General features: G+C 39.9%; 1 protein-coding gene across 2 annotated transcripts in view; it reads left to right on the top strand.

Moving 5' to 3' along the window:
* GSK3B (glycogen synthase kinase 3 beta) overlaps positions 1–24,154 on the top strand; it is a 146,408-nt gene that overhangs the window by 101,798 nt on the left and 20,456 nt on the right. For both annotated transcript variants that reach the window (XM_035540407.2, XM_035540406.2), the window contains exons 7-8: positions 6,039–6,136; positions 17,270–17,365. In XM_035540407.2, coding sequence (XP_035396300.1) covers positions 6,039–6,136; positions 17,270–17,365 — 194 coding nt within the window. The remainder of the gene's footprint in view (positions 1–6,038; positions 6,137–17,269; positions 17,366–24,154) is intronic.

The raw sequence follows: 24,154 nt of genomic DNA, 5'->3' as shown, positions 1-24,154 counted from the left end.
CCTTTCTATCTCAGGTGGTGACTCCCAGCGCTGAAAATAAGCATGGGTGTTAATTTACTGAACTACTCTTTCATCTCTGATTCAGTTTCATCTCTTCGGTGCAGAAAAAGAGAGATACCGGTGTTGAATTTGTTCCTGATGACTTTCTAAGCATTTCATGTTTCAGCCGTACTCTGCATCATCGAGTCTGATGATGTGTGCTGGCTCAGTGTCCAAAACTTGCACTGACATGGCACGCATGCCCGTAATCCTCAATTTTGCTCTCGTTCTGACGTTCCAAAAAGTGTTCCAATTAAGTAGCGATGAAAAGTACTTTGTGCTTTGGCATTTGTCTACTAGAAGCTGCTGATTTTACAGCCTCCTAGGGCTACTTTTCTGACTTTCTTCCCTGTTAGTTTCTACAGATGGTTGGTTTCCAGAGAAACAACCTTGAGTCACCTCTGAGATGGAGGAAATCCATCAAGACGGATTAAGGGATAGTGGGGCAGAGATGACTGGATGAGGAAAAAAATGTAGGAAGGCAAATGTGCCCCACAGAAGTTCAGATGGAGGAAAGTTCTTAGTTTGAGCCTTTTCTCATCCATTCAGTATGAACTTTTTCTTCTTGAAAAAAATAAGTTTGGGGAGCTAGGGCATGATGCAACGAATGCTGCTCATGCAGTGAAGATGGGAACTAACTTTTCAGCTCGGGAAGGCAGAGTTTGAGATCACAACATTGAAATTTGTGCACAAAGTATGCTGTCGCAGCCAGCCTTGGTTAGAAATGGTCATTGTCCACTTGCAGAATTCAAGCTAGTATTTTGCAGGTTGTCATGCTGGATGCTTTGTCTTGAATTAAAGAGAAATATAGGTTCTTTTACCTTCTCTAGTGCTGGAATGGCATAAAAAGCAAGGCAAGTAGTACCCGGATCATATTATTAGACAAGTTTATGATCACCTCATAACTGTGAAGATCAATAAAGTAATAGAAATGTATATTAATTTAATAAAAGCTTTGTAGTATAAGAGGCTATGTGAGTTTTTGAGTGCTTAAATTACTACAGGTCATTCAGATAATGGTATTTGTCTGTTTCTTTTGGATTAACCTGAGAGTACACAGCCATTCACTCACTCCCCCACCTCTTTGGAATGGGGGAGAGAAAGGTAAAACTTGTGGGTTGAGGTAAAGACAGTTTATTATTTTTCCTTCCTTTTCTGTCTTATTAATATAAAGAATACATAAAGCAAGTGATGCACGATGCAGTTGCTTACCACCAACTGACTGATGCCCTGACAGACCCCGAGCAGCAGCCTACTCCTCATTTTACTGAGGAGCATGACGCCATATGGCATGGAATATTCCTTTGCCCATTTGGGGTCAGCTGTCCTGGTTCTGTCCTCTCCCAGCTCCTTGTGCACCCCGAGTCCTTCGCTGGCAGGGCAGCACGAGGAGCTAAAAAGTCTTCGACTCAGTGCAAGCACTGCTGTGCAACAACTAGAACATTGGTGTGTTACCAGCTTTATTCTCATCCTAAATCCTAAACACAGCACCATACCAACTAGTAGGAAGAAAATTAACTCTATCCCAGCTAAAACCAGGACAGTGTTTTCAGTCTATAGAAGATACGATATAAGCTGCTTTTGTTACTTGTGAAAACTAGCCGCGTTTACCGCCTATATTGTTTAGACTGCATTCTACTAAAGGTATCAAGAAAGTAGCTTTGCTCACTTTCTTCTACATAAAATCAATAGATTTCAGTATTATTTCTTAAAATTTCACATCATCCCAACTAGTTTGGCATAAGGATAATTTGTTAAATTTCATTCTCATTTTTCTCTTAACATCCTCTCTTATTTATTAACCAATTTAAAGCATTAGAATAATAGTCATGTTTTGCCTTAATTAGATTGCATATATTAAAAAAAGTATACATCTCTTCCCATGGGAGCCAGTACTTACACTGCAAGTACTTACACTACTTTCACTGTACTGTGAAAGATTAAACTCTAACAGTTAGCTTCGACTGTAGAACACGGCAGAACACGGTCTGTTAAGAAGCTATCAAAAACTAATATGACCTGCCTTATCACTTCTCTTAAGTTATATATCTTTAAGTACAGAATTCAGTACAGTTTTATTTTTCTAAATATAGAACTTAGTACATTTTAAAATACAGCATTTAGTACATTTTACTTGCTTTTTAGCACATCTCTTAACAGAATTTATTGCGGTTTTAGTACATTTTCTACTTCAGGATTGCAGAAAATGTTACCATTCAAATTTGGAAGATAAATTCCAAAAGGACAGATTCAAAAGAATAGTAATAAAAAAAAAATAGTAAATCATTTTGGAATGAAATTTCAGTCCTCTTAAAGTCAGTGGCAAAAATTTCATTAAATTTCAGCAGAGTCAAAATTCACCATTTTCTTCCTTGTTGTACATTATTCAGCAGAGTTGTATAAACACCTATGTAAATTGTATTTGTTACCATCCCTGCTTTCAAGCTGCTGAAGTTGGCTTCAGATCTCTGGCTTTAATTGAGAATACTTTGAAGATTTGCTCATTTCCTTGAAGAGGGGATGTCGCCCGAGTCCGAATTTGGAAGAGTGTGAAACAACACTCCTGGAAAAAGTTGTGGATTTCAGAGCATCTGTGGTGTGTGTTGATTAATTTAAAATATTAAAGCAAATAAATCAAGGAAAATTAAACCAACTTTTAACGAGCCATTAAATCACCTGATTTGATGAACTTCACTGCACAAGGAACAACTGCGTAGGTTTCCAGTGGATTTGCTGTGTTTGATGGATTCCCCTGGCACAAATGCCACAAGCATTCCTTAGACTTCCCCAGCTGTTCCCTCATGACCTACATCCTTTTTATTCTCTTTCCTACTGCAGTGCCCTCAGCTTTCTTCTGCATCCAGCCTTTTTCTGTTTGCACCTCCTTTGGCTTGTGTGCTGCTGCAGTTTATGTTCTGGGCAAGCCAGGCAGGTCCCGCAGGGACTGAGCTCTCCTTTCGTAGCGGTGGCGCTGGTGCATGCTCTCCTTCTGGTTTTTACAAAACTTCTGAAATGGATTCAAGACCTTTGCCTTTCAGACTGGTCTGAAATTGGCTGGGGGAGGGAGAAGGGAGCCCGGGAAGGGATAAAACAGCACGAAGCCAATTTCACAGAGAAGCCAGCCAGGTTATTTAAGAACAGTTTTACAAAACCACAGCCCAATTCAAAAAAAAAAAAAAATGCTAACTTAGTTTCCAGATTTTAAAAGGAACTGAGTTCTGAGTGCTGACTTACTCAAATAACAGCTTTGGTTTTGTGCATGTTCTGTCTTTTCCTTCCCATATATTGTTTCTTTTTCAGTCCAAAATAAGTGTTGGAATAGTTGGTAATGATTACGGCTTTGGGGTACCACTTGCTTTGTGTATTCACACGGAAGGGACTCTACTTTCTCAAAACCCCTTAAGATGCCTTTACATGGACTGTTAAGTTACAGTGCTCAGCTTAATACTTTTAATCTGTTTCTTCACTGCTTCTGAAGAAATCTGTTATCTATTGAAATGTTGTGTAAATACCTAGAAACCCAACCACATATTTGACAGGCTCTTGGTATGTGACAAAAGTAATACTTTGCATCATCCTTTTGTTGTATATATTGGTCTGATGGCTGTAGTTATCAGTTAGCAGCTGCTGAGCAGTCAGATGCAATTAATTATTCTTTATTTGATGCCTTTGCCCAAAAGAGATCTTGGCACCTTGGTGTCTTTATCAGCTTCTACTAAATATTGCTAAAAGTTCTTTAATAATAATAATAATAATAATAATAATGATAATAATATATAATATATAATATATATTATATAATATATATAATAATATAATAACATATATAATATATAATAATATATAATATATAATATATATAATATATAATATATTATATATATTTATATATATTAATATATTAATATTTTATAATTAATTAATTTTATAATAATTAATTATATATTAATATATTATTATAATATAATATATAATATATATAATATAATATATAATAATAATAATAATAACAATAATAATAAAAGTATTGCTAAAAGAGTGTGGTTTGTTTGCTTGTTGAAATTTGACTTAAACTTGTGATTAGTTCTGATTGCCGTTTGCATTGCAAGTCATTACTTTTTAGGGTAAGCACTGATGCAAATTTTGTCCTAAAGCATTATGTGACAGTCCATCAATTTGACTTGGAGAGGCATTATGTTGAAAGCTGCAGTAATTTTTTGTCTGCCGTGTGTTATGATTGAACTGTATCTTTCTTGAGAAGAGGGGAAAATATTTCTACATTATCCCACTCTGTCTTTTTAATATGGACACGGGAAGGAAAAGTCTGTTCTCGCTTCCCAGTTATTGTTATCAATCTTGAATTCCTGGTGTTTTTATTTTTGTATCAGTCTCTAGTGGTTATGACAAATAATAGTCAACTGTTAGAGGACTATCATGTGTCAGTTATAGCTAAATATTTGTGTGCTGCATGTATCGTGCTTCCCAGTGGTGTTATTTGAATACACATAGGGAGTAAGGATCTTCCGCATGGAATATCTCCAGCTGGAAAACGTCTCAGGAGATAAATTCATAGAATCACAGACTGGTTTGGGTTGGAAGGGACCTTAAAGCCCATCCAGTTCCAACCCCCTGCTATGGGCAGGGATACCTCCCACCAGACCAGGTTGCCCAAAGCCCCACCCAGCCTGGCCTTGAACACTTCCAGGGATGGGGTTTTTATTATCTGGGTTTTGAGTTGTGGTGGTGCTACTGTTGTTTGCTGGAGGAATATTCTCTTATAAGAGTATGCAAGAGCTCAAACAAGCATGGGAGGAAAGTGACTGGTTCTGTTCTTTTCTCTTTTGGGGCATTACAGTCTTGTAGGCTTTATAAATCTTTTGGTATTGATTGCTTTTTTAAGATTTTTGTGTGAGGTTTCAGGTGTATGTTGAATAAATTATGACTTTTCTAGAAAACCTTATAGACAACCTATTTTTTGGAGAAAGTTTGTTCCATCTCTGTCATACTTGCAGTCTGTTGAGTAGTTCAAACTTCAGTATTTGTTGTGCAGTTGTAGCAAATTCTCATAAGTATCTTCTGTCAAGTGTTCACTGAAACTGCTTAGTTAAGTTTTTGTTCAGAATGATTGTTTTGGAGGAAAAAAGCTAAATCCTGTAGTACATGTAGATGCGTTCTTAAGTTACTGTTGTAGTATTGAATTGTCTTATTTCTATATAAAAAGATACACCTGTAATAGATGATGAAGATTGTCTTACATTGAGGAGCAGCTTCTAGTGGCTAGATTTGGTTTATGGTATATGAATGAAAATGAATTTATGGCGTCTTTTACAGATGCTGTTGACCTATGTCTTGCAGCACCAGTGTTCAGCCAAGTTTGCAAATGGAACTGGGATAAAGATTAGGTCTTGATGTGACTCTGAGGCTGTCTAAATTATTACGTACTACATATTACTAGTAATATTTGCAGTACTGGCTTGTCTGCTAATGTATATATGCTTCCAGTACATAGATGAAAAATTAATCCGTTCAACATTCAGAAACAGCAAAAACGTCAGCTGTTGTGGTAGATGATAACTATGGGTAGTTCATGATCATTGTGATTTAAGAACCACACAGGACTTGGGGAAATTCCTAATTTTCCTGTGGCAAATATACTGTTCTTTTCCCTATGTGCATAAGTTTTAATGTCAAGATATGCGGTGTTCGACATTATTTTCCAGTTCACATTGTCTCATTGTTTGACCCTAGAATACCTGCCCCCCTACTGCTTTATGCCACATATCTTTGTTTCCTAGATGTACATTTAGGAGAGGAATGTTTTTGGTTTTTAGCTGTGTTATATGCAGTATGAAACCTGGCAAGTGATAAAGTTAGTAGCTTAAAATTTCTGTGGTTTTTTTCATATATATATATATATATATATACACATCTATAAATGGCTCAATACATACCTTTTACTGATACCTTCTCTTGTCCTCTGCTTTTTTCCCCCTTTTCAGATGTGTGGTCAGCAGGCTGTGTATTGGCTGAACTGTTACTAGGACAACCAATCTTTCCAGGTGACAGTGGTGTGGATCAGTTGGTGGAAATAATCAAGGTATGGAATGGAATTTAAAGTGTGTGCTTTTTTTTTTTCCCGAACTCCTTTGGAATCAGTATGAAAATGTTCATTGTTATGAGCTTGGCAACATATATTTTCAGTCACCATTGTACAATGAGTTGTGTGTAAACCATGACTGAAAGCACTTCTCGTGTTTTTGAGAACTTGATGATCTTTATTTGTTCCTCTTGTAATCATGTGTAACGATACATTATCTTTTAATTACATAGGGGTTTGTCCCGTTAAAGGATTGCACTTTCAGTGTGCTTGGAAATGGTGCTTCCATACTGAGCCAATATTTATGCATGTGTGATTCTCATTCTTTAAGAATCTGGCTCTTTTTTCTTTGTTGCACGCAGTTAGTACTTGGCTTGGAAAACAGTGTTATTAAATTTCTTTGTGCCAGATTCTTCACATATGTAGCCATCTTCTCTTCCTCCTTCCTAACAGTTCTTTGAGGTAAGGGGTGAAAACGTGCACTCCTTTTTGCAGCTGGAGAATTGGGACCTAATTAAATGTAGGGGAGAATATCTTACATCTGAAAAGTCTTATTTTTGAAGTGAAAAAGACCTAATATTTCAAAATACATAACATTTATATATCACTTAAGTTCAAACACATCTTGATTGATTTAATTTGGTAAGCTGTGAATATTCTGTGATTCTCAAATTAGAGGCATGGAAAAAATAATTCATAGCTTAAAAGATTGGTGCCTGACTTCCCAGCATCTATCCAGTTCAGCTTTGGTACCTTTGAAATGTTTTTTTCCCTAGTATAACCCTCCTCATTTAACGCCTGCAGTGCATCTGTACTATGCACGTAGTAAAATGGGAGCATTACAAAGGATAAGATGTATGCGTGTGCTTTTTGGCTGTATTTCATCACCACAAGGGGACAGTACTAAGAGAACTTCCTTCTTGGTTTTGCCGCTTAACAGCTACCTTGATACATACATGTTTGTGTCAACTTCCTCCTTGTATCGATTATTCACTAGAAGAACTGTAAAAATCTGTGTGTTGCTGGTGTCTTTGTCCCTGTCTTAACACATCTGATGCCAGGCAGCTCCAAGTTGTCATCCTGCTGCATGGAGAATGTGAGGCTCAGTGTTTCTGTGGCCTGCCCTCTGGTCTCAGTCAGATGTGTCCTGACCTTTCTAGGCTCTTGTCACATCTCCTCCAGTGTTTGACTACGTAAACCTAGCTACTGCTGCAGTGGTTTTATGTCTGTACTGCTGGAAGTCATCCAGTTGATTCCTTTCCTCCAGAGGCTTCCCGCACCTCCTTCTCCTAAGACTTCCTTGGTTTCTTATTATTGTCTTTCTGCCTAGTGTATCTCAAACTCAGTAAGATCATGTTGGGTCAGTTTACATGGGAAACATCCGTGGAAAAATGAAGTTGCTGTCACAAGCAGTGCTGATGATGACACAAATGATAATTTTCTCTTCTTGAGAAGCAACTTGGAGCAGTGCAGTGCTTTTCATTGCACAGCTTTTGTGAGAAGTAAATCGGTCCCTCTAAACACTTCAGAGTGCTAGAGTTCCTGAGGAATTCATACGATAAACTGTGCTGCATGCCATCAGAAGTTTGCAAAAAGTTCTGTTTGGTTTAATTAATGTCGGCATTCCCAAGAAACTATATCTAATGAGTTCTTGTGAAAACTACTGTTTATATCATTGTGAAAGTCCTGTAAGTCCTTCATGGCTCAGTTAGAGATCTGAGAGTAGAGACGCCTTATCAGCAAAACCGTAGTGTTCTGGCATTGCTCTGACTTAAACAATATCCAAGTACAATAATTAGGAAATAGATGTCCTCTCATTATTGAGGATGTTTGCCAAGCAGAGATTGTGGTTTTGTTTGAAGTTTACTAGAAGCAGCTTTCATTAGCTGGACGTTTTCGGTTCTGCAATATTGGAAGAAAACATCTGTAAACTAATAATTTTATAGCGTATATGTGCTCTGATGGTGATGATTCTGCTTCTTGTACACTTGTGTGAAGTTATATTGAAGCAAAGGAATACTTTAATAAAATTGCTGTTGGTCTGTGTACAGTCTACAGTTTCTTTAAATACTGCTACCATAAATTGTAGTAATTTTTATTGACCAATTCATAGAATATCCCGAGTTGGAAGGGACCCGCAAAGACTGAGTCCAATTCATAGCTGAATATATAGTACTGGCAAACTAATGTCATGTTGCATGATGCCAGAGGAGTATCTGGTGTAAAGGCTTGATCTTCGGTAAATAATAGCTTGACATGATGATTTTCACCTCAGAAGAAACAGATTACTGAATTTCTTTAAACTAGAAAGGTTGATTCTGAGTGATCATCCAGACCTATGGGTTTTTTGGGGGAATGTCTCATCTCCTTTTGGATACATGCCCCTCTGCACACAGAAATTAAGTGAAACAGCTTTAATGTAGGAATAACTCCATTTTATAGGAAGCCTAGTCTCTTCAATTAAAAGGTTACTGTTCAGAGAATGTTTTAGGAAAGTCGAGAGAACAAATGCTGTAAATTTTTAAGTAGAAGTTATGAAAAAGGGTGTTCACTGGTTCCTTAAATAAAATACAATGGAAAATGTAAATTAGAATGGGTGGACGCCATGAATAATTTTCTGCCCATATATTTGTTACAGAGAAAACACAGATTCTCAAGGCAACAATAGAAGGGAAAATGAATGTAAACTGCCTAAGGGAACTGTTTTTCAATGCCCCTGTACCACATCTCATGTTGTGAATTTTTGTATCAACTATTCATAAAAGCACTGGCAAAAGGCTGAGGTGAGAATACAAAAAGAATTGTACTTGAGGATAGTGCAACAAAAATGTGAAGCATGAGGTTATTTAAGATTTAATTTAGAATAGGGTTCATTTAATTATTTTTTTTTACATATGGCATCCACCACTTCCATTTGATGCCATAGAATGTTTTTTATCTAAAGCTTACGTTGTAACACAGACTTATTTTAATGCTGGCTGGCTGTAGGAAAAGCAGAGCTATGGGATCCACCAGTTGTAGGGTATCTCTCGTGAGACCCCACCTGGAGCCCTGTGCTCAGGTTTGGGGCCCCCCAGTACACAAAGGACATGGAGCTGTTGGAGCAGGTCTGGAGGAGGGCCATCAGGGTGATCAGAGGGCTGGAGCACCTCTCCTACGAAAACAGACAGGGTTGTTTAGCCTGGAGAAGAGGAGGCTCCAGGGAGGCCAGTACCTTAACAGGACCTACAGGAAAGCTGGGGAGGGATTCTTTATGAGCAAGTGTAGTGATAGGACAAGCAGTAATGGCTTGAAATGGAGGATATTTGGGAAAAATTCTTTATTCTGAGGGTAGTGAGGCACTGGCACAGGCTGCCCAGAGAAGCTGTGGATGCCCCATCCCTGGAGTTGTTCAAGGCCAGGTTGGATGGGGCTTTGGGCAACCTGGTCTGGTGGGAGGTGTCCCTGCCCATAGCAGGGGGTTGGAACTGGATGGGCTTTAAGGTACCTTCCAACCCAAACCATTCTGTGATTCTAGAACAGCCATGAACTTTCTACAAAGTTGCAGCTTGGGAGCAGTGCTTCTTGTTGCACTGTGACCATCTTGGAACCACACATTTCAGATGGCTTCCTTGGAATGTATGTCTGAAACTGAGGGACAGAGAAAATATAGTATTTTCAGTTCCCCAAAAGGGCTAGAGTAAAACATATTTATCCACACATCTGGAAATGCATCTGACTTTGATCCATTAAATTTACTTGAATCCCCTGCAAGAGGTCAGCTTAGAAACTTTTCTGCGGGTTCCTATCAGTTCAGAATGACTAAGAGCAACAATCAGTCTTGTAGCATGCTTCAGGCCAAGAAGAATTTTTCACTTGCTTACTCAACTGTGATTATTCGGAGTTTGTTTCACAATACAGCAATTGGATGCTACATCTGGTTATGAAGTTTCTGCATTAGACTGGAGAATGACTTTGAAATGCCACCACGTTAAACAAGTCCTCCTGTCTCACGCAGCACCAATGACATCCCCTCAGTAGTGGTGATCATGAAGGCAGTATTTCTGAGATGTGCCCATCCAGCATGGCTTGTCCTTCCCACAGGCTGCGTGCTCAACATCCTCAGTCCCTTGCTTTGTCAGAAACATTTTTGGCTTTTGTCAGACTTTGATTCACTTTCAGCAGCCTTACTTCCATTTCGTGCAGTTTTTGAGGTCTTCTCCAGCCAATTGTGCTTGGAATTTCTCAAGGCCTGTTCTCCAACTGTTCCAAAAATCTGTGCCCCTCTAGAACCACAGCATCACGTTCATATGAATCAAAAGACAGTGTCCTTATTTTTAGCTTCTTTCTCTCTTGTTCGTATTTCTTTAGTCTTCGGTCTTTCCATAGTAATATTTCTTTCTTTCCTTCCTTGTTTCTTTAATAGTTCTTCAGTCTTTCCAGATGTTCTAAGTCTGGCTGGGAGAAAGAGATATTTGACCACTTACCCCTGACAAAAGGATATTTGATATAGGGAAATACTGTCTCGGAGCTCCATCTGAAGAAATAATTAATCTCAGCACATTCTTCTTGAGTACTTTCACCATTACAGGAGAGAAATTACATGGTGTGCCTTTTCCAAGGTTTTATCTTGGATGGTGACTCTTCCTTATTATTTTTAGCTCTTGCTGGCTACTCTAAATGTTAGGTTATCCCATCGCTAGGAATATCTCAAGTGGGTAACCCGATATATCTGTTGTAATTCACGCCCCTGCTGGCTTTCGAGTTACATCTCCTTCAGAAATGTGCTAGTTCCTGAAGCAGGCACAGCAGCACTTCGGGCTGCATCAGTGGTCAGGTAAAGAAATTACATCAGAGCAAATGCCACACCTGAGAGAGCAGCGGTCCCTTCACTGCTGGAAAGGTGAAACTGCTCCTTGCAGCAGCCCAGGATGGTTGCAGTTGCTGCCTAGCTAGAATCTGCAGCACAAGAGGGATATTGCTGAATACAGCTCAAAAGAATTGCTCTCAGCCTGCAAGAGGGGATTTTTGGAGATGCTGTCGGTGTGGGCTGCTACCTAATTCCCCTTCGTTGTGCACACAGCAAGGAATGCAGCCGTGGTGCCTGCAGGACGGCCATGCCTGCCATACAAGCTTGGATGGGGGAATTCCTGGTCCTCCCCCACACTCTCTCGTGGTGCTGCAGAGCGTTGAAATCATCAAAGGAAAACTGGCTGGGATATCCCCCCCGACTGACCCATCTTCAACCACAGCTCCTGCAGAACAGGGTTATTCTGTGTTCCCCTTGCAAAAAGGGAATTTCTGAAACATCATGGTTTTCTTTCTAAGATAAATACTTATATGCATATTTACGTTCTGGAAGGGTCTGTTTAGTTTACCCTCCCTACTCCCCTCAAAAAATGGGGGAGAAAAATCTTTGTCAGAAGAATGAAACGGCAATACTCATCTGAGCAGCCCTGGCACACTGGGAGGACCACATCTGCTAATCTGCTTTTCGTTGTCTTTCCCAGAAATACTTTTTCCCCTGTCTGTGCTGCAATCTTGAGGGTGAGATGCATCGACTAACTTGTGATTGTAGGAAAGGGTTGCAGGTTTTTTGGTTTGGGTTTTTTTTTTTGGTTCCTCTGGACTTACATGATTATTCCTTGCACCGAAGAATAATAAAATCATCTTCCCATAGTTAGGAGGAGGGCAAGGGGAAAAAATTTATTAAAAGACAAGCTCAATAGTATCAGGAATCCTAACCATGTGTAACGTTTTGGTCTCTGACAGTTTTACTGAGCTGAACACTAAGTATAGACTGCAATTATAATATATGGCTCACACTCAAATGTCAGGGTACTATTTTGGGCTCAGTTTTTGAAATAAAATAAATTAACTCACAGTAGTTAATGGGGAGAGTGGAGCTGTCTCTTCCAGGAGAATAAGCAGTTGGAGAGGAGGCTTCTTGTTATCAAACGTGGTCCTGCACTGAGCGAATGTGTGGCACTGGGACCGTCTGTCAGCGCTACGCAGCACCCGCTCGTCTCTGCTGCGGGCTTTTGTCTGAGTCCTCTCCCATAAAGGAAGTCTTCTGGCATTTTCCACCCTGCACCACATCACAACTTGGCTGTTCCTGTGCCTAGTGCTATTCCACACTTGCAGTGCTTGCTGGCAGGCGGTATAAAAAGTTGATGAACAATTATACTCATGTCAGCAGTGACAATGGGTTTCTTCCTATTCCTGTTGTGTGGCTGTTCTTGAGTTTGTGAATAGAAGAAATCTCTATATTTAGTTGGCTTTCCTTTTTCTTTGACAAGAGCATGCTTTTGAAAGACTGTGTATATAAAATGTACAAGTTTATTTTTTACCATAGACCTCTTGAAGCATTATTTCTCCGACCTGTGTTTACTGCTTGAGATTCTAGCACTGAATTTAAGTAACAATTTGGCATACCTCTAACGACTTTCTGAAGAGGTGCAGACATGTTCACAGAAGTATTAATTATGCCATCTGGTAAACCACACACACCAGATTTTCTGGAGGACATTTCCTTGTAAGATTGCACAGTTTACACAGGGAGGGCAGTGTACCACTGTAACTGTGCCTTTCTGGAGGACTGAATTAAATAACCATCATCTTCCCTGTCGAGTTGTCCTCACCAGCCAGAGTCTCTAAACTTTCCATCTACCTATGCATTTAATTGATTTTGATATTTTGGCAAACATTTAGCAGTAACAATGACTGTCAGAAAAGGTCTTTATTTCACTGGGGTTTGTGCAAAACTTAGTTTCCTCTTTTTCATATGTTGCAGCAGTGTGGTTTTGGTCTTAAATAACCCTGCACGTTTTTGTGCAGTGAAGCCAGGTGTGGACAGCCTCTGTCTTCAGTACTGGGGTGTAACTAAGGCATCCCTTGGAGCTGAATATTATACATCCTTATGTGCACATTCAGTTGCAAGTGCATAAAATGAAGATCATTATGCTATTTGTAATCAAATTCAGGACTTAATTCAGATACAGAATTTTCTTGATGTTGTTTGTTAGAGATGTGGTTATAGATTTTCTTTAATTTCTTAAGATATATACCATTATGCTATCTTCATGAACCCTATTCCTGGAAGAAAAAGTATTTAGGGTTCTTCATCTATTACGTGTGAATGTTAAGGAATAACTTTCCAGAAAATACTTTTAAAAGCTCCAGTGTTGAATTTTTGTCCTGAGAGAATTAAACCAGCATGTGTCTTGTCAACAAGTGTATTCCTTGGTTACTCTTATTAGATAGTTTCTTTTTCCATGTATTTTTATTTGAGATGATGGTGACTATTGGGGATGAAGAGTAACAGCATTTGGCTGCTAGCCTGTTGCCTTCACTTGCAAGATCTCTTCTTACAAGTCTTGCATAGTCCCCGTTCATTCATTCAAATGTTAAGTCTGCGTTCTAGGTACAGTTGAAAAAACCCATCCTTTTCTTTGAAAATACCACCTTTCACAAGACTGTCCCCAAGAAACAGAAGTAGAATAGCATGTACTAATCTGCATAGACCTGAATAATTAAGTATTGGTCTCAATATTTCTTAAAAGTTTTCTGATGTAGGCAAGGTTGGGGAGGGATCTTATCCATGTATAAAAATACCTGAAGGGAGGGTGCAAAGAAGCTGGAGCCAGGCTCTTTTCACTGGTGCCCAGTGCCAGGACAAGAGGCAGTGGGCACAAACTGGACACATGGAATTCAGTCTGAACACAAGAAAACAGTTTTTTATCATGTGGGAGTGTCAAATACTGGAGCAATCAGAGAGGCTGTGGTGTCTGCATCCTTGGAGATCTTCAAAATCTGCCTGGACACAGCCCTGAGCAACTGGCTCTTGCTGACGGTCACTGCCCAAGCAGGGGGTTGGACCAGATGACTTCTAGAGGTCCCTTCCAACCTCCGTGTTCTGTGAAACCTCTCTGCAAGAAACATCCGCTCCACAGTATTTGCAGAGCTGATATAGCAAGAGCAGTTGTTTCACAGAGTAATTCTGCCAAAAAAGTACCAAGTAATTTATGCTTCTCCTTCGCATTTCAAACAGAAATAAGTCATATGGATGACTTTAAAAAAAAAAAAAAAAAAGTTATCCAGTTTTTGTGATAACATAAATGATTGCTACTACTCATCAAGATTACTCAATTGTATTCCTGATGTACAGTGTAAATCAATAAGACATGATTTAAAAATTGTGCAGCAAACCATCTTCTAGGCTGCAGGGGTTGGGGTGTTTCCTTCCTTTGCTACAGGGCCTCTTCCAGACATGTCAAGTTACCCGTACAATTTTGTAGGTTATCACTTCATTCATCCCACTTCCTTTTTTTTTTTTTTTTCTGGATTGTGACTTGAATTTGACAGTCTTAGAAGCTGCCATTTTTCTTCCTGTGTACTTTCCTCTTCGTTTTCTGCCTTAATCTGCCTACGCGCAGTACAAATCGAAAGCACCTAGACACCAGTGGCGTGGCTCTGCAATCTAGAGAGAACAAAGTAAATACACTGGGTAGTTAATGTAAGTCACTTTTCCTTTTGTACAGTTATTTTATGTGTCAGAGGCTATATAATCAAAACGTCAGGCTTTCCCTTCTTTCATATGGCATTATCCCTCTTCAATACCTTTTCTAATCTTTCATGAGACCTTAAGCACTGTGGATTAAATGCTTCACTATCTTTGTCACCAGGGCTTGAGCTCAGGGAGTTGCTCCCTCCCACTATTTGCAGTTACAGATGTGGCTTTTTGTGAAACGTGTGGCTGGGCGTTGTCCTTGGGTCCTCCCATGAAGCTGTCCTTGCCTATCTAATCCGAAATCTCTCCCATACTATAAACAGTCTTTACTTGAAGATACTGGCACTGTGTAGGCTCTCGTTCTGAGCAGCCATGGGAACTGAGCCAGATTCCTGAATTTTGGCTATATAAAAAAGTAATTCTTGCCTTCTCTTAGGAATGCTATTAAAGTTTTGTTTTTGAGGGGGTGGGGAGGTGAAAGAAGGTAAGCTTTTAAACAAGTTCCCCTTATGCAAGGAAGGCCTTAAAACATAGTGAGCCTCTAGAAATGATGGGAAAGCAATAAGAATTACCTATAATTTTTCAGGAAGTTAACTGATCCGAGAAACTTCCAGGGTTTTGAAAATGGTTTTTACCCTGAATTGGAATGAAAATGCTATTTGCAGATGTGAAATTCCATCATCTTTTTAGAACCAGCAACGTCATCAAAGCCTGGAGAACGGCCTCGGGGGGACCTTGCTGGCTGGTAGCTGGGGGAGCAGGCCAGTGGGGAAAGGGCATGTTTTCTGGCAGCCCTTTTTTTCCTTCCAAAGTTTAGTAAAATGTATGGGATCCCGTAAACAGCCTCTGTGCTACCCCCTGAGCAAAAGAAGCGTTTTCAGATGCACACAGAAAAATCGTCTTGTCAGTTTTGAGTGTAACGCTTGGCTTGTAGAGATGGTGGGATTTAAGTCCTGGTTAGGCTCGGGAGGTAGGTGTTCTGTGATCCTTCTTTCATGTGACTTGTCAGATACATCTATTGTCCAAGAAGCAATTAATTGCCTGAACAAGTCGGGGGGGGTTATTTCTTCTTTGGCTTGCTGTTTATTTGAAAGATTGCTTTGTTGGGTAGATATTTTAACTTGTTTTGCAAAGATGTATTTTAAATCATAAAGAGAAACCAGGCTCCTTTCACAGTACCTGCTAGTTTTTCTGTTGTATAGATTAGCTGAATGGCGACACTTGTCCTTGTCCCCTTTGCCTGCACTTGAGCGTGCTTGTGCCATTTCCACTCCTGTAGCAGAAGGAAAGTATTCACAGGTACCAGAATATATGACAAACCACTTCTTTATCGAGCAGCAAGGTAGAGTGCTAACATCAGGTTTTAGGCTGTTTCCTGATGGTGACAGTCTCACAATGAGGTGAGGACATCAGAGATGTCCTCAGAGATGTATGGCAAGAGATTTGCTGCAGGGCTGGAGCAGTGTGGCTACAGGGCTCCTGCAGGAAGGTAAACTTGAGCTCAGCATAAAGGACCAATTCTGCCTTCTGCCCTCCTCGCTTCCCCTGCAGAGCACCAGCGCAGAACAGAAAACAATGGGACTCCTTGCACTTGCTTTGCAGCTCTTTTATATAGGTAGAATTGAATGTACTCTTAGGATTAGTAATGGTAACGCACTAACACTGCATTGTCCTGCTTAGTCCTTGAGGGGATTTCCAGGATCCCTTCAAAATGGATCCCTTCAAAATCTGTCCAGCCCCAGAAAGAGGTGTGTGATTGTGTATTTTTTCCTTACACAACTACCAATTTGCATGCACAAATAACAGTTGTGCACATTCTGGGAATGAGAAGTATAAATCTGTGAAAGTAAACAGGAAGTACGCGTTGTGGGTGTTTCCAGGCTAGGTTTAAACTAAGTTCATCTTTTGCATTGGACTATGGAAAAAAATATTACTAATGAGGAAAGAAGGAAACTTCAGCTCCTCTAAGCAGTAATTGGCTTGTCTTTTAAGCTCGTCAGAGGGCTGTTGTTCCTGACTTAAAATGCATTTTGTTTTACTGGTCTGATCCTTAATCAGCCACATGCGGTGAGCTGCAATCTCTGAATAAGTTCAGCAGTACTGTTTTATAACATTAAAATTATAGTAAACTCTATTCCCCACTGAAATATCACTGAGTTTCAGAAAAAAATGTTGAATTTTGTGAAAAATTCTACAAGAGAATAAAATTTTTGACACTGGGCTTTGGGTCACGAATGAAATGCACCAAGAGACTTATATTGGAGCAAGTGTCACAGACTATTAGACTAGATCTTGTGTCGTATGATAAGAAGTTGTGAGGGAAGGGGCTGTTCAGCCTGGCGCAGAGAAGGCTCAGGGAGGATCACATCAATCTCACTCAAAACCCAACAGGACATGGTCCTGGGCAGCCTGCTGTATCTGACTCTGCTTGAGTAGGAGGCTTGGACCTGGTGGAATCAGGAGAGGAGGTCCCTTCCAACTGAAATTTTTGTTATTCTGTTCTCAATGCTGTATTAATTTACTAGTTGTACAGACAGACTTCAGTTAACTTTTCTCACTGTGTAAGAGGTTATACTGGACTCTTCCAGATCCACGTGAATCTCAAGCATACGTAAACAACTTATCCTTTCTTCTTTCCTTCCTAGGTTCTGGGAACGCCTACAAGGGAGCAAATTAGAGAAATGAATCCAAACTATACTGAATTCAAATTCCCTCAGATTAAGGCACATCCATGGACTAAGGTGAGTCTATACAAATTGGATAATAACAAGATGTGGGCTGAAACTAAAAATTCAAGAAGTTAAGTTTGATTGTTCAGTGTCTGTGGCTTTCAGTCTAAACTAGGTGCCTTTAACTATTCTGGGGACCCAATAACTCCTGATTTAGGTAAGGATAAAGAAGGTATTGAAGCAGTGTATTGTAATATACATTGGTTGTGAGGTTTTTTTGAGGTTGCCTACAGGCATTTTTTTAAACAGTGGTGCGTGTGTTAGTAGTGGATTGCAATATATCTAAATCCTGTCATGCTATAACTCCTGATGTGCACAAAAGTCACTTAGAAATGAGAAAGCGTTCCGTTGACGTGTGACACTTCTGTAATGCTGCTACGTAATCTGACAGTGAAGGTTGACAGTCAGTTTCTTAACTGGTTCTCTGAAAAATAATATATTTGTGCTCCTATAGGTGTGCTCTTGAGAGCGGTGCTTTTTCATGGAGTCACTTATGACTGTTTTTGCTATCTAGCCTTCAAAAGGAAGGGCTATTGCAGTAGTACTGACAATATTATAATCTCCATGATCAAAGTAGAAACCGCTAGCATTACAGTAAATACATGGCCACACAGTTAAGCTATCTTCCACATGGACAAATGATGGATGTTTGGTTTGGGAAAGGGTAAAAACTGATAGTTTAATTAGCCTCTAGGTTGTAGTATAAGTTAGAAGTCAAGTCTTAAGCAACTGAAGCCTGGTTGTTAAGATTTTCTTTTTGCTGACTGAGAAATGGCTGATATCGCAGTATATTCTCATCATATCTTAATGGCTCACATTTTCTTCTGCTAAGAGTATAGTGTTTTATGCATTAAAGGGTCTTGTTCCTAGCTCAGCACATGTCCAGGTCAGACTCTATAGGACCTAATGCTCTGTGGTGGTGTAAACTCTGGATAAACTAGCTAGAGCTCAGTGTGGGTCTTAGTGACAGCTGGCCATGTACCTGGTAGGTACGTACCAAGCCAGGTACTCTTAAGTCACTATTTTTGTGATAGATTCTCTAGTGTGTTATGCACCACTATAGTTCTCCCCAGTAATGCCTGTTTTGTATTTCTGTAACCTAGTTTCTGTGGGTTGATTAAGTGATTTGTAATAGAATGAGAGGCCAGTAAATCCATCAATGCTTTTTAATATCTTACATTAACAGGAAAAAAATAGGGAAAATGAAATCCCTGGGAGTTGGTCTCTTCTGCTTCAAATTGCACCATGGTAAAAGTCACAAGAATAAGCCCCAAAGCCTTATAGCAAGGAATTCTAGGGTTGCTTCTGAACTTCTGCAGTGAAGGTGTTCTGTATTTGAGGAGTTAAACCAATATGCAGTGGAACAGGGGTGCTGAGATTTACTGTAGTATTTATAGAGTTGAGCATTTAATCTAGCTATGCAACTCATCTTCTGCCTGAATAGTCTTAAGAATTATCTATCTGCACTTGATAGTCACAACAGAGATCTTCCAGCAAATGTAAGCTTCAAGAAAAAACTGAGAGTTCTTTCTATTTATATATGTTATAAATGAATGGTTGTTTGGACCTCCTAAAGGATAGCAGGTGAAACTAAGCCAATTAGAAAGAATTGAGAGGAGCTTGTCAGGAGATGAAATCTGTGTTCCACATTAGGGCACAATTACTTCTGGAGAGCTGGACTTGCAACATAGCTTCTCATTCTTAATTCAATCTACACCTTCTTCCTGACATCACCTGGGTGTACAACAGCATTTAAAGCAGTCTACTACAATTGGATGGCATGATGCTTCATTTATGAGATCTGTACTTTTCTTATTGTCCATATGCTAGATTACTAAAATGGATTATCCAGCATAGTCTTGTCAATGATGCTCATCCTCCCTTACTTCTAAAGATCCTTTCCTCTCACCATTTTGGTGTTGAGCCATGAAAGATTTCAGTAAGTGGCAACAATACTTTGGCTTGTTCCTCCTTACCCAGTTGTATCGGTATAACATCTGATGGCGCAGAAGTGGAAGTGTACATCCTTTGAGTTTCTCGATGTTAGAATTGTGAACAGTGACTAGAAGAGAAGAAGTACTTCTGAACTATGATTGTAGAGATGCAGTCTAATGAGCAGAAGAGGAATGACACAGAAAAGGGGAAAGTGCAAAAGGCTTTTGTTAAAACTGTGTGTAACTAGAGTGCCACAGCTAGTTGCAAGCAGGACTTTGACAGTTTCAGCCTCAAAACCACAAACCTTTGTCATCTAAGCTAAAGAGCTGCTGAAGACTGCAGGAGTGATAAGGCTGTTATTTTTGTGGACTAGTTAGCACCAGAGGACTCAGCAGTTAGTTTCTGTGTGGAAAAGCTTCCAGGCAGCTGGTTTTCAGCATGCTTGAGTGAAAATGTAATCACTGCCTGGTATAAGCTCTTTGAGACAAGGGCATTCCCCTTGTTGTTTCGTTATGGTTCAGGGAGCTTTCTTTGGTCTGCAAAAGTATGTGTAGGTTGCAATTAAGAATTTCCTTTGGATGCTGTAGTATGTATAAGTTGCAATTGAAATTCTCTGATGAGGACTTCTGTTGGATGTACCTGTTGATGGTCTGCTCTCTGCATATTTCTGACAGGCTTAGACATGTTTTCCTTCTGAGGATCATTGTAGAGTTGGGATCTGCTAAATTTGCTGTTATCTACTAGATGGGGAAGAGTGGCGGCTAGTGTTGTAGTAAATTGAAATAGCTTTCAAGTTTTTTTTTAAAGGACTGGGTAAATTGTTTGAGACTGAATAAGGATGAGTCCATGAAGTGATGCTATTTCTCAGATTCATCTAGTTTCAGGCTTAAACTGGATTTTGAGCACAACTTTTATGAAAATTTGAAGTCTGCCTTCATAGACGTAGCTTAGAGTTTTCAGTGGAAATGGATTGGTATCATCCATATACATACTGCTATGATGTAGTAGTATAAAGACAGACATCTCATTAACAAGGGGCTGTCGTCTTAATTTAGGAGAGAATTCAAGCTAACACTAAAAATATTTTTCTGTGCTGCATCAGTAACATGAGATTGCAGAGCAGACTGTTCTGACTGGTTTTTCAGTCTTACAATTTGAGATTCAAATGCTTTTGTAACTTGAGAGCCTTAATCTCTGAGTATAAAATATGTAAAGCCCCTCTCTCCAACATAGTCCTATGTTATCCAAGTGCATGCATGTTTTTCTACCAGTTGTGTGTATGGTGCGGAAGATGATTGGAGTTTACTGTGTCCCTAGCCATCAAAAGAAAAAAGAATCTGAACTTTCCAGCAAGCTATCAAATCTTTCTTCTAACACAGGACTTGTCTCTTTCTTTCCACTGCTCCCCCTATCCAAAGTGGGGCATTTTAGTTCTTTTGGGGTGGGGGTGAGGGTGTAGGGGGTTCCTCTTCTGAATACAGGGGTATTTAATTTAGTAATGTAGCTGTTCTTTTTGTCCAGACCTCGCTTTGTTTTTTCTTAATGTAGGACAGTTTGTATTCATGGAGATGCGTCCTACTGCTTGTCTGCCTTTTTCCAAGAGTAAGGGGCATTAAGTTATAAGTGAAGCAAGGCTTTACAGGAGTGGTAATTTCTTTTACTTGACAAAATGATATAATTGGGGAGAAAATGGCCAGGCTACACCATCTCTTCAGGCGTGTCACGGGTCAGAAAACTTGTCCATTTTTTTCAGATATATCAGCTCATCAAATAGAAGTTTCTTTCCCTTTCTGGAGACTTTGCTGCTGCTGTTTTTACAAGATCAGAACTTCCCTTCTGTGTATTTCATCTACCTTGGCTCTGTGAGCCTTGTTGTTGAAAGTGCACGGTCTGATCTCTGCTACTAATCTTTATCCTCATTTATCTTCTTCTGTCTAAGCTTCGTCTACACTTCATAATTGTGTGACCGGAAAGCCCAAAAGAAAATCTGAGATCAAATGCAAGATTGTATGTCATAGGGTTGTTGAAGTTCAGCTTTTGTTAGTTTTCTCTCAATCTTTCGGCCTTTTTGAAGGAGGCCAGGGGCAATGGCATGGCTGAAGAAAGGTATAAATGCGTGCTTCATAAGCTTGTGTTAGCTTGGCATTGCTTGCCATGGCCCTGTTACAGCTGGCCTTTATCCTGGCATGAATCAGATGCTACCTTCATATCTCAAGCCCTTTGGGTTATGAAAAACAAAGACTGTTCTGTGATTATTTCCAAAAATATGAAAAATGCCTGTCTGTGATGGCTGTCCTACCACATTCCCACCTCCAGCTGGTAAAGGATCTTATTTGGGTAGCACTGTAGTACATAATAGAATTATGTACTTGAGGCCACTTCTACATGGAAGAGATGACATGTTTGGATTTTTTTTTTCCTTCCAAGGATACTTCCACCCGTCTGCCTGTAATGGGCAGTATGGTGAAGTGACTTATCTCCTGAGCTAGAAGCATGCACGTGGTTCATGATGGCGAGCAACTCAACTCAGCAGGTTATATCAGCAAAGGTTGTTTCCTTTAGTCAAATCTTTAACCTCTCAGCCTTGTCTCCATTGGATAGACATGGAAGCAGAGCCAACTGCAGAACTCTTTAAAATGGGCAGTGCAGCTCTTTAGTGTGCTGTAGTTCAGTGGCCCTTGTTTTTCTCCTGATCTAAAGATACATACAAGACTGTTCACACATGTAAGTGCTTTTTCAATGTACAGTTGGTTAGGTAAGTCTTCAGTGTGCTACAAAGAATGGCTTCATTCACCACCCCCAAATCTATAGGTAGCAGGTGTCTGCATCTTAATTTCCAAGACAGTATGGCAACAGAAAAAGACAGGAGTCATTTCTCTAACAGTGGAAGAGAGACGGAGGAAAAAATTGTCATGTCTAGGTTTTGTGCATCTCACCCCTTCTGCAATGTATTCTTCTGGATGAATATAGGAGGACTTCCTGCCACCACAGACCTTCACATCACAATAAAGTTGCAGCAGATTAAGGCAAGGTCCCTTCCAACTTCATAAGCGCTTACATTTTTGTGATTTACACCATTAAGCATGCTCTTCTGTCCATGTCTTCAAGCCAAAATATTGTTGCAGAAGAAAACAGCGTCTAAGATGAAATTTTAGGATCTGGTTCATATTCCTTCTGACCCTTTTCTGAAGCAACCAGCCACTCTTGGTTACAGTTTGAAGTTGTACAGAAACATGGTTGTGTTGTATTGTAGAGTAGCTTTGGATGTTGAGTTTATAATCCATTTTTCTGCCTGCATTATAAATTGCTAATATTATAAAATATTGGGTAAATATTTCAGACCAAATATTTTGTGTGTGTGTGTCTGTTTGTGTACTCTTTGTATACATTTTACCATACTACTCACTGCTCCTTGAGTGTTGAGTTTTTCTGGACTTGGAGCAGGCAGTCCTCACTGTGGGACTGGGACATAAAGAGTCTGCTCTCTCTCATGACAGTTTTTTTCCACTCTCCAGAATCAGCCTCATGTCCTCATCCTGTCCTACTCCTGCTCTCCTGGTTCTTGTCTGGTTTTAAGCAGATTGTTTTGCTTGTAATGCCTCCAAGTGACTGCTCATGCTGTAGATTCAAGGAAGAATACAAAACAGTGAGATGGATAAATAGCTTGTTTTGTCACTCCTAATTATAACTGGTGACAAAAGAAAATGAAAACTGAAAAGTCTCCAGTGAGAAATCTTGTTAGTGGACTTGCATTTCAATTGAAGTTGCAAACTCTTCTGAGACTGGGGTCTCATCTTTTGTAATGACATGAAGGTACAATGGAGACTAGATGTTTCTTTGGGTGCAATTTCATAATTAGCTTAAGTTCATCGTAAGTGGGGTCTGCTTTCTAGTTCCCACCTGCATATTCTTGATGCCTCCCTTCTGCATTCTTGTTTATACAGTACCAAAAAACCTCTTGAGGGGGAAAAAATAAAAAGTATTCAGGATCTAGGCCATCTTTCTTACCTGACTGATCATTCAGACCCAGCTACACGTGCTGGGACAAGAGAACAGGGCAGACATGCATGGCCAGGAAAGGGCAGAACTGTCTTTTCCATGCAAACTGGAGGTGACTGCCTGGTGTGAAACCATACCCTTGTTTCTTTCTGAAGAGTCTAGTTCTGTTTTTCACTTGGTGGGTGATGACTTTTCAGGCAAAGAGTAAAAACAATTCTGCTGGAGACTAACTTAAAGAAATAAAACAAGCTTTTCCTGGCAAGTTCATGTTTCCCCTCTCCTTTTGTAGGAGCAATGATTTCTGACAGTGTAAATCCCTTATCTCCATCTAATGCATGAGAACAGAAGCCAGGTTTGTCAGGTGATACATTACCATGCCTCTGCCCAATTTGTATGCAGTAAAGAAAGTACTATATAATAATAAATAAGTGAGCACGTCTGTAACACTAAGACATGTTTTGCATCAGTGCAAATACAGAAATCAAAAGCTAAGTTTAACAAGGCTTCTGTAACGTGCCGGCTGTCCTGCTTTCCCGTTGCAGCGTGTCTGTCTAAGCTGCTCATAGTGTCTGCCCTGCTGAGGCTGGGATCCTTTCCAGAAGGGGATTTTTTGGGTTCTCTCTGGGAAGGGGAGCTGTCTTGTTCCGCTTTGCTTTGTGTTGCCCTCCCATAGAGCCTGGTAGAAGCAGAGCATGCCCTGGGTGATAAATGCTGGTTGGTTCTGGTTTTGCCAGGCCCTCAATGGAAGTAGCCCAGTAAGAAGTGTGTGGTCTCAACGCGAAGGAGCTTTGGAGACAGGTTTTTGGTTCTGTTCCCAGTTCTGAGTTGGCTCATTTGTAAGCCACTTAACCCTTCTGTCTTTATTTC

This window comes from Cygnus atratus, chromosome 1 (genome assembly GCF_013377495.2).
Source record: "Cygnus atratus isolate AKBS03 ecotype Queensland, Australia chromosome 1, CAtr_DNAZoo_HiC_assembly, whole genome shotgun sequence".
Lineage (NCBI taxonomy): Eukaryota > Metazoa > Chordata > Aves > Anseriformes > Anatidae > Cygnus > Cygnus atratus.
Note: the sequence above shows the minus strand (reverse complement) of the source record. Positions and strands in the feature narration are given on the sequence as shown.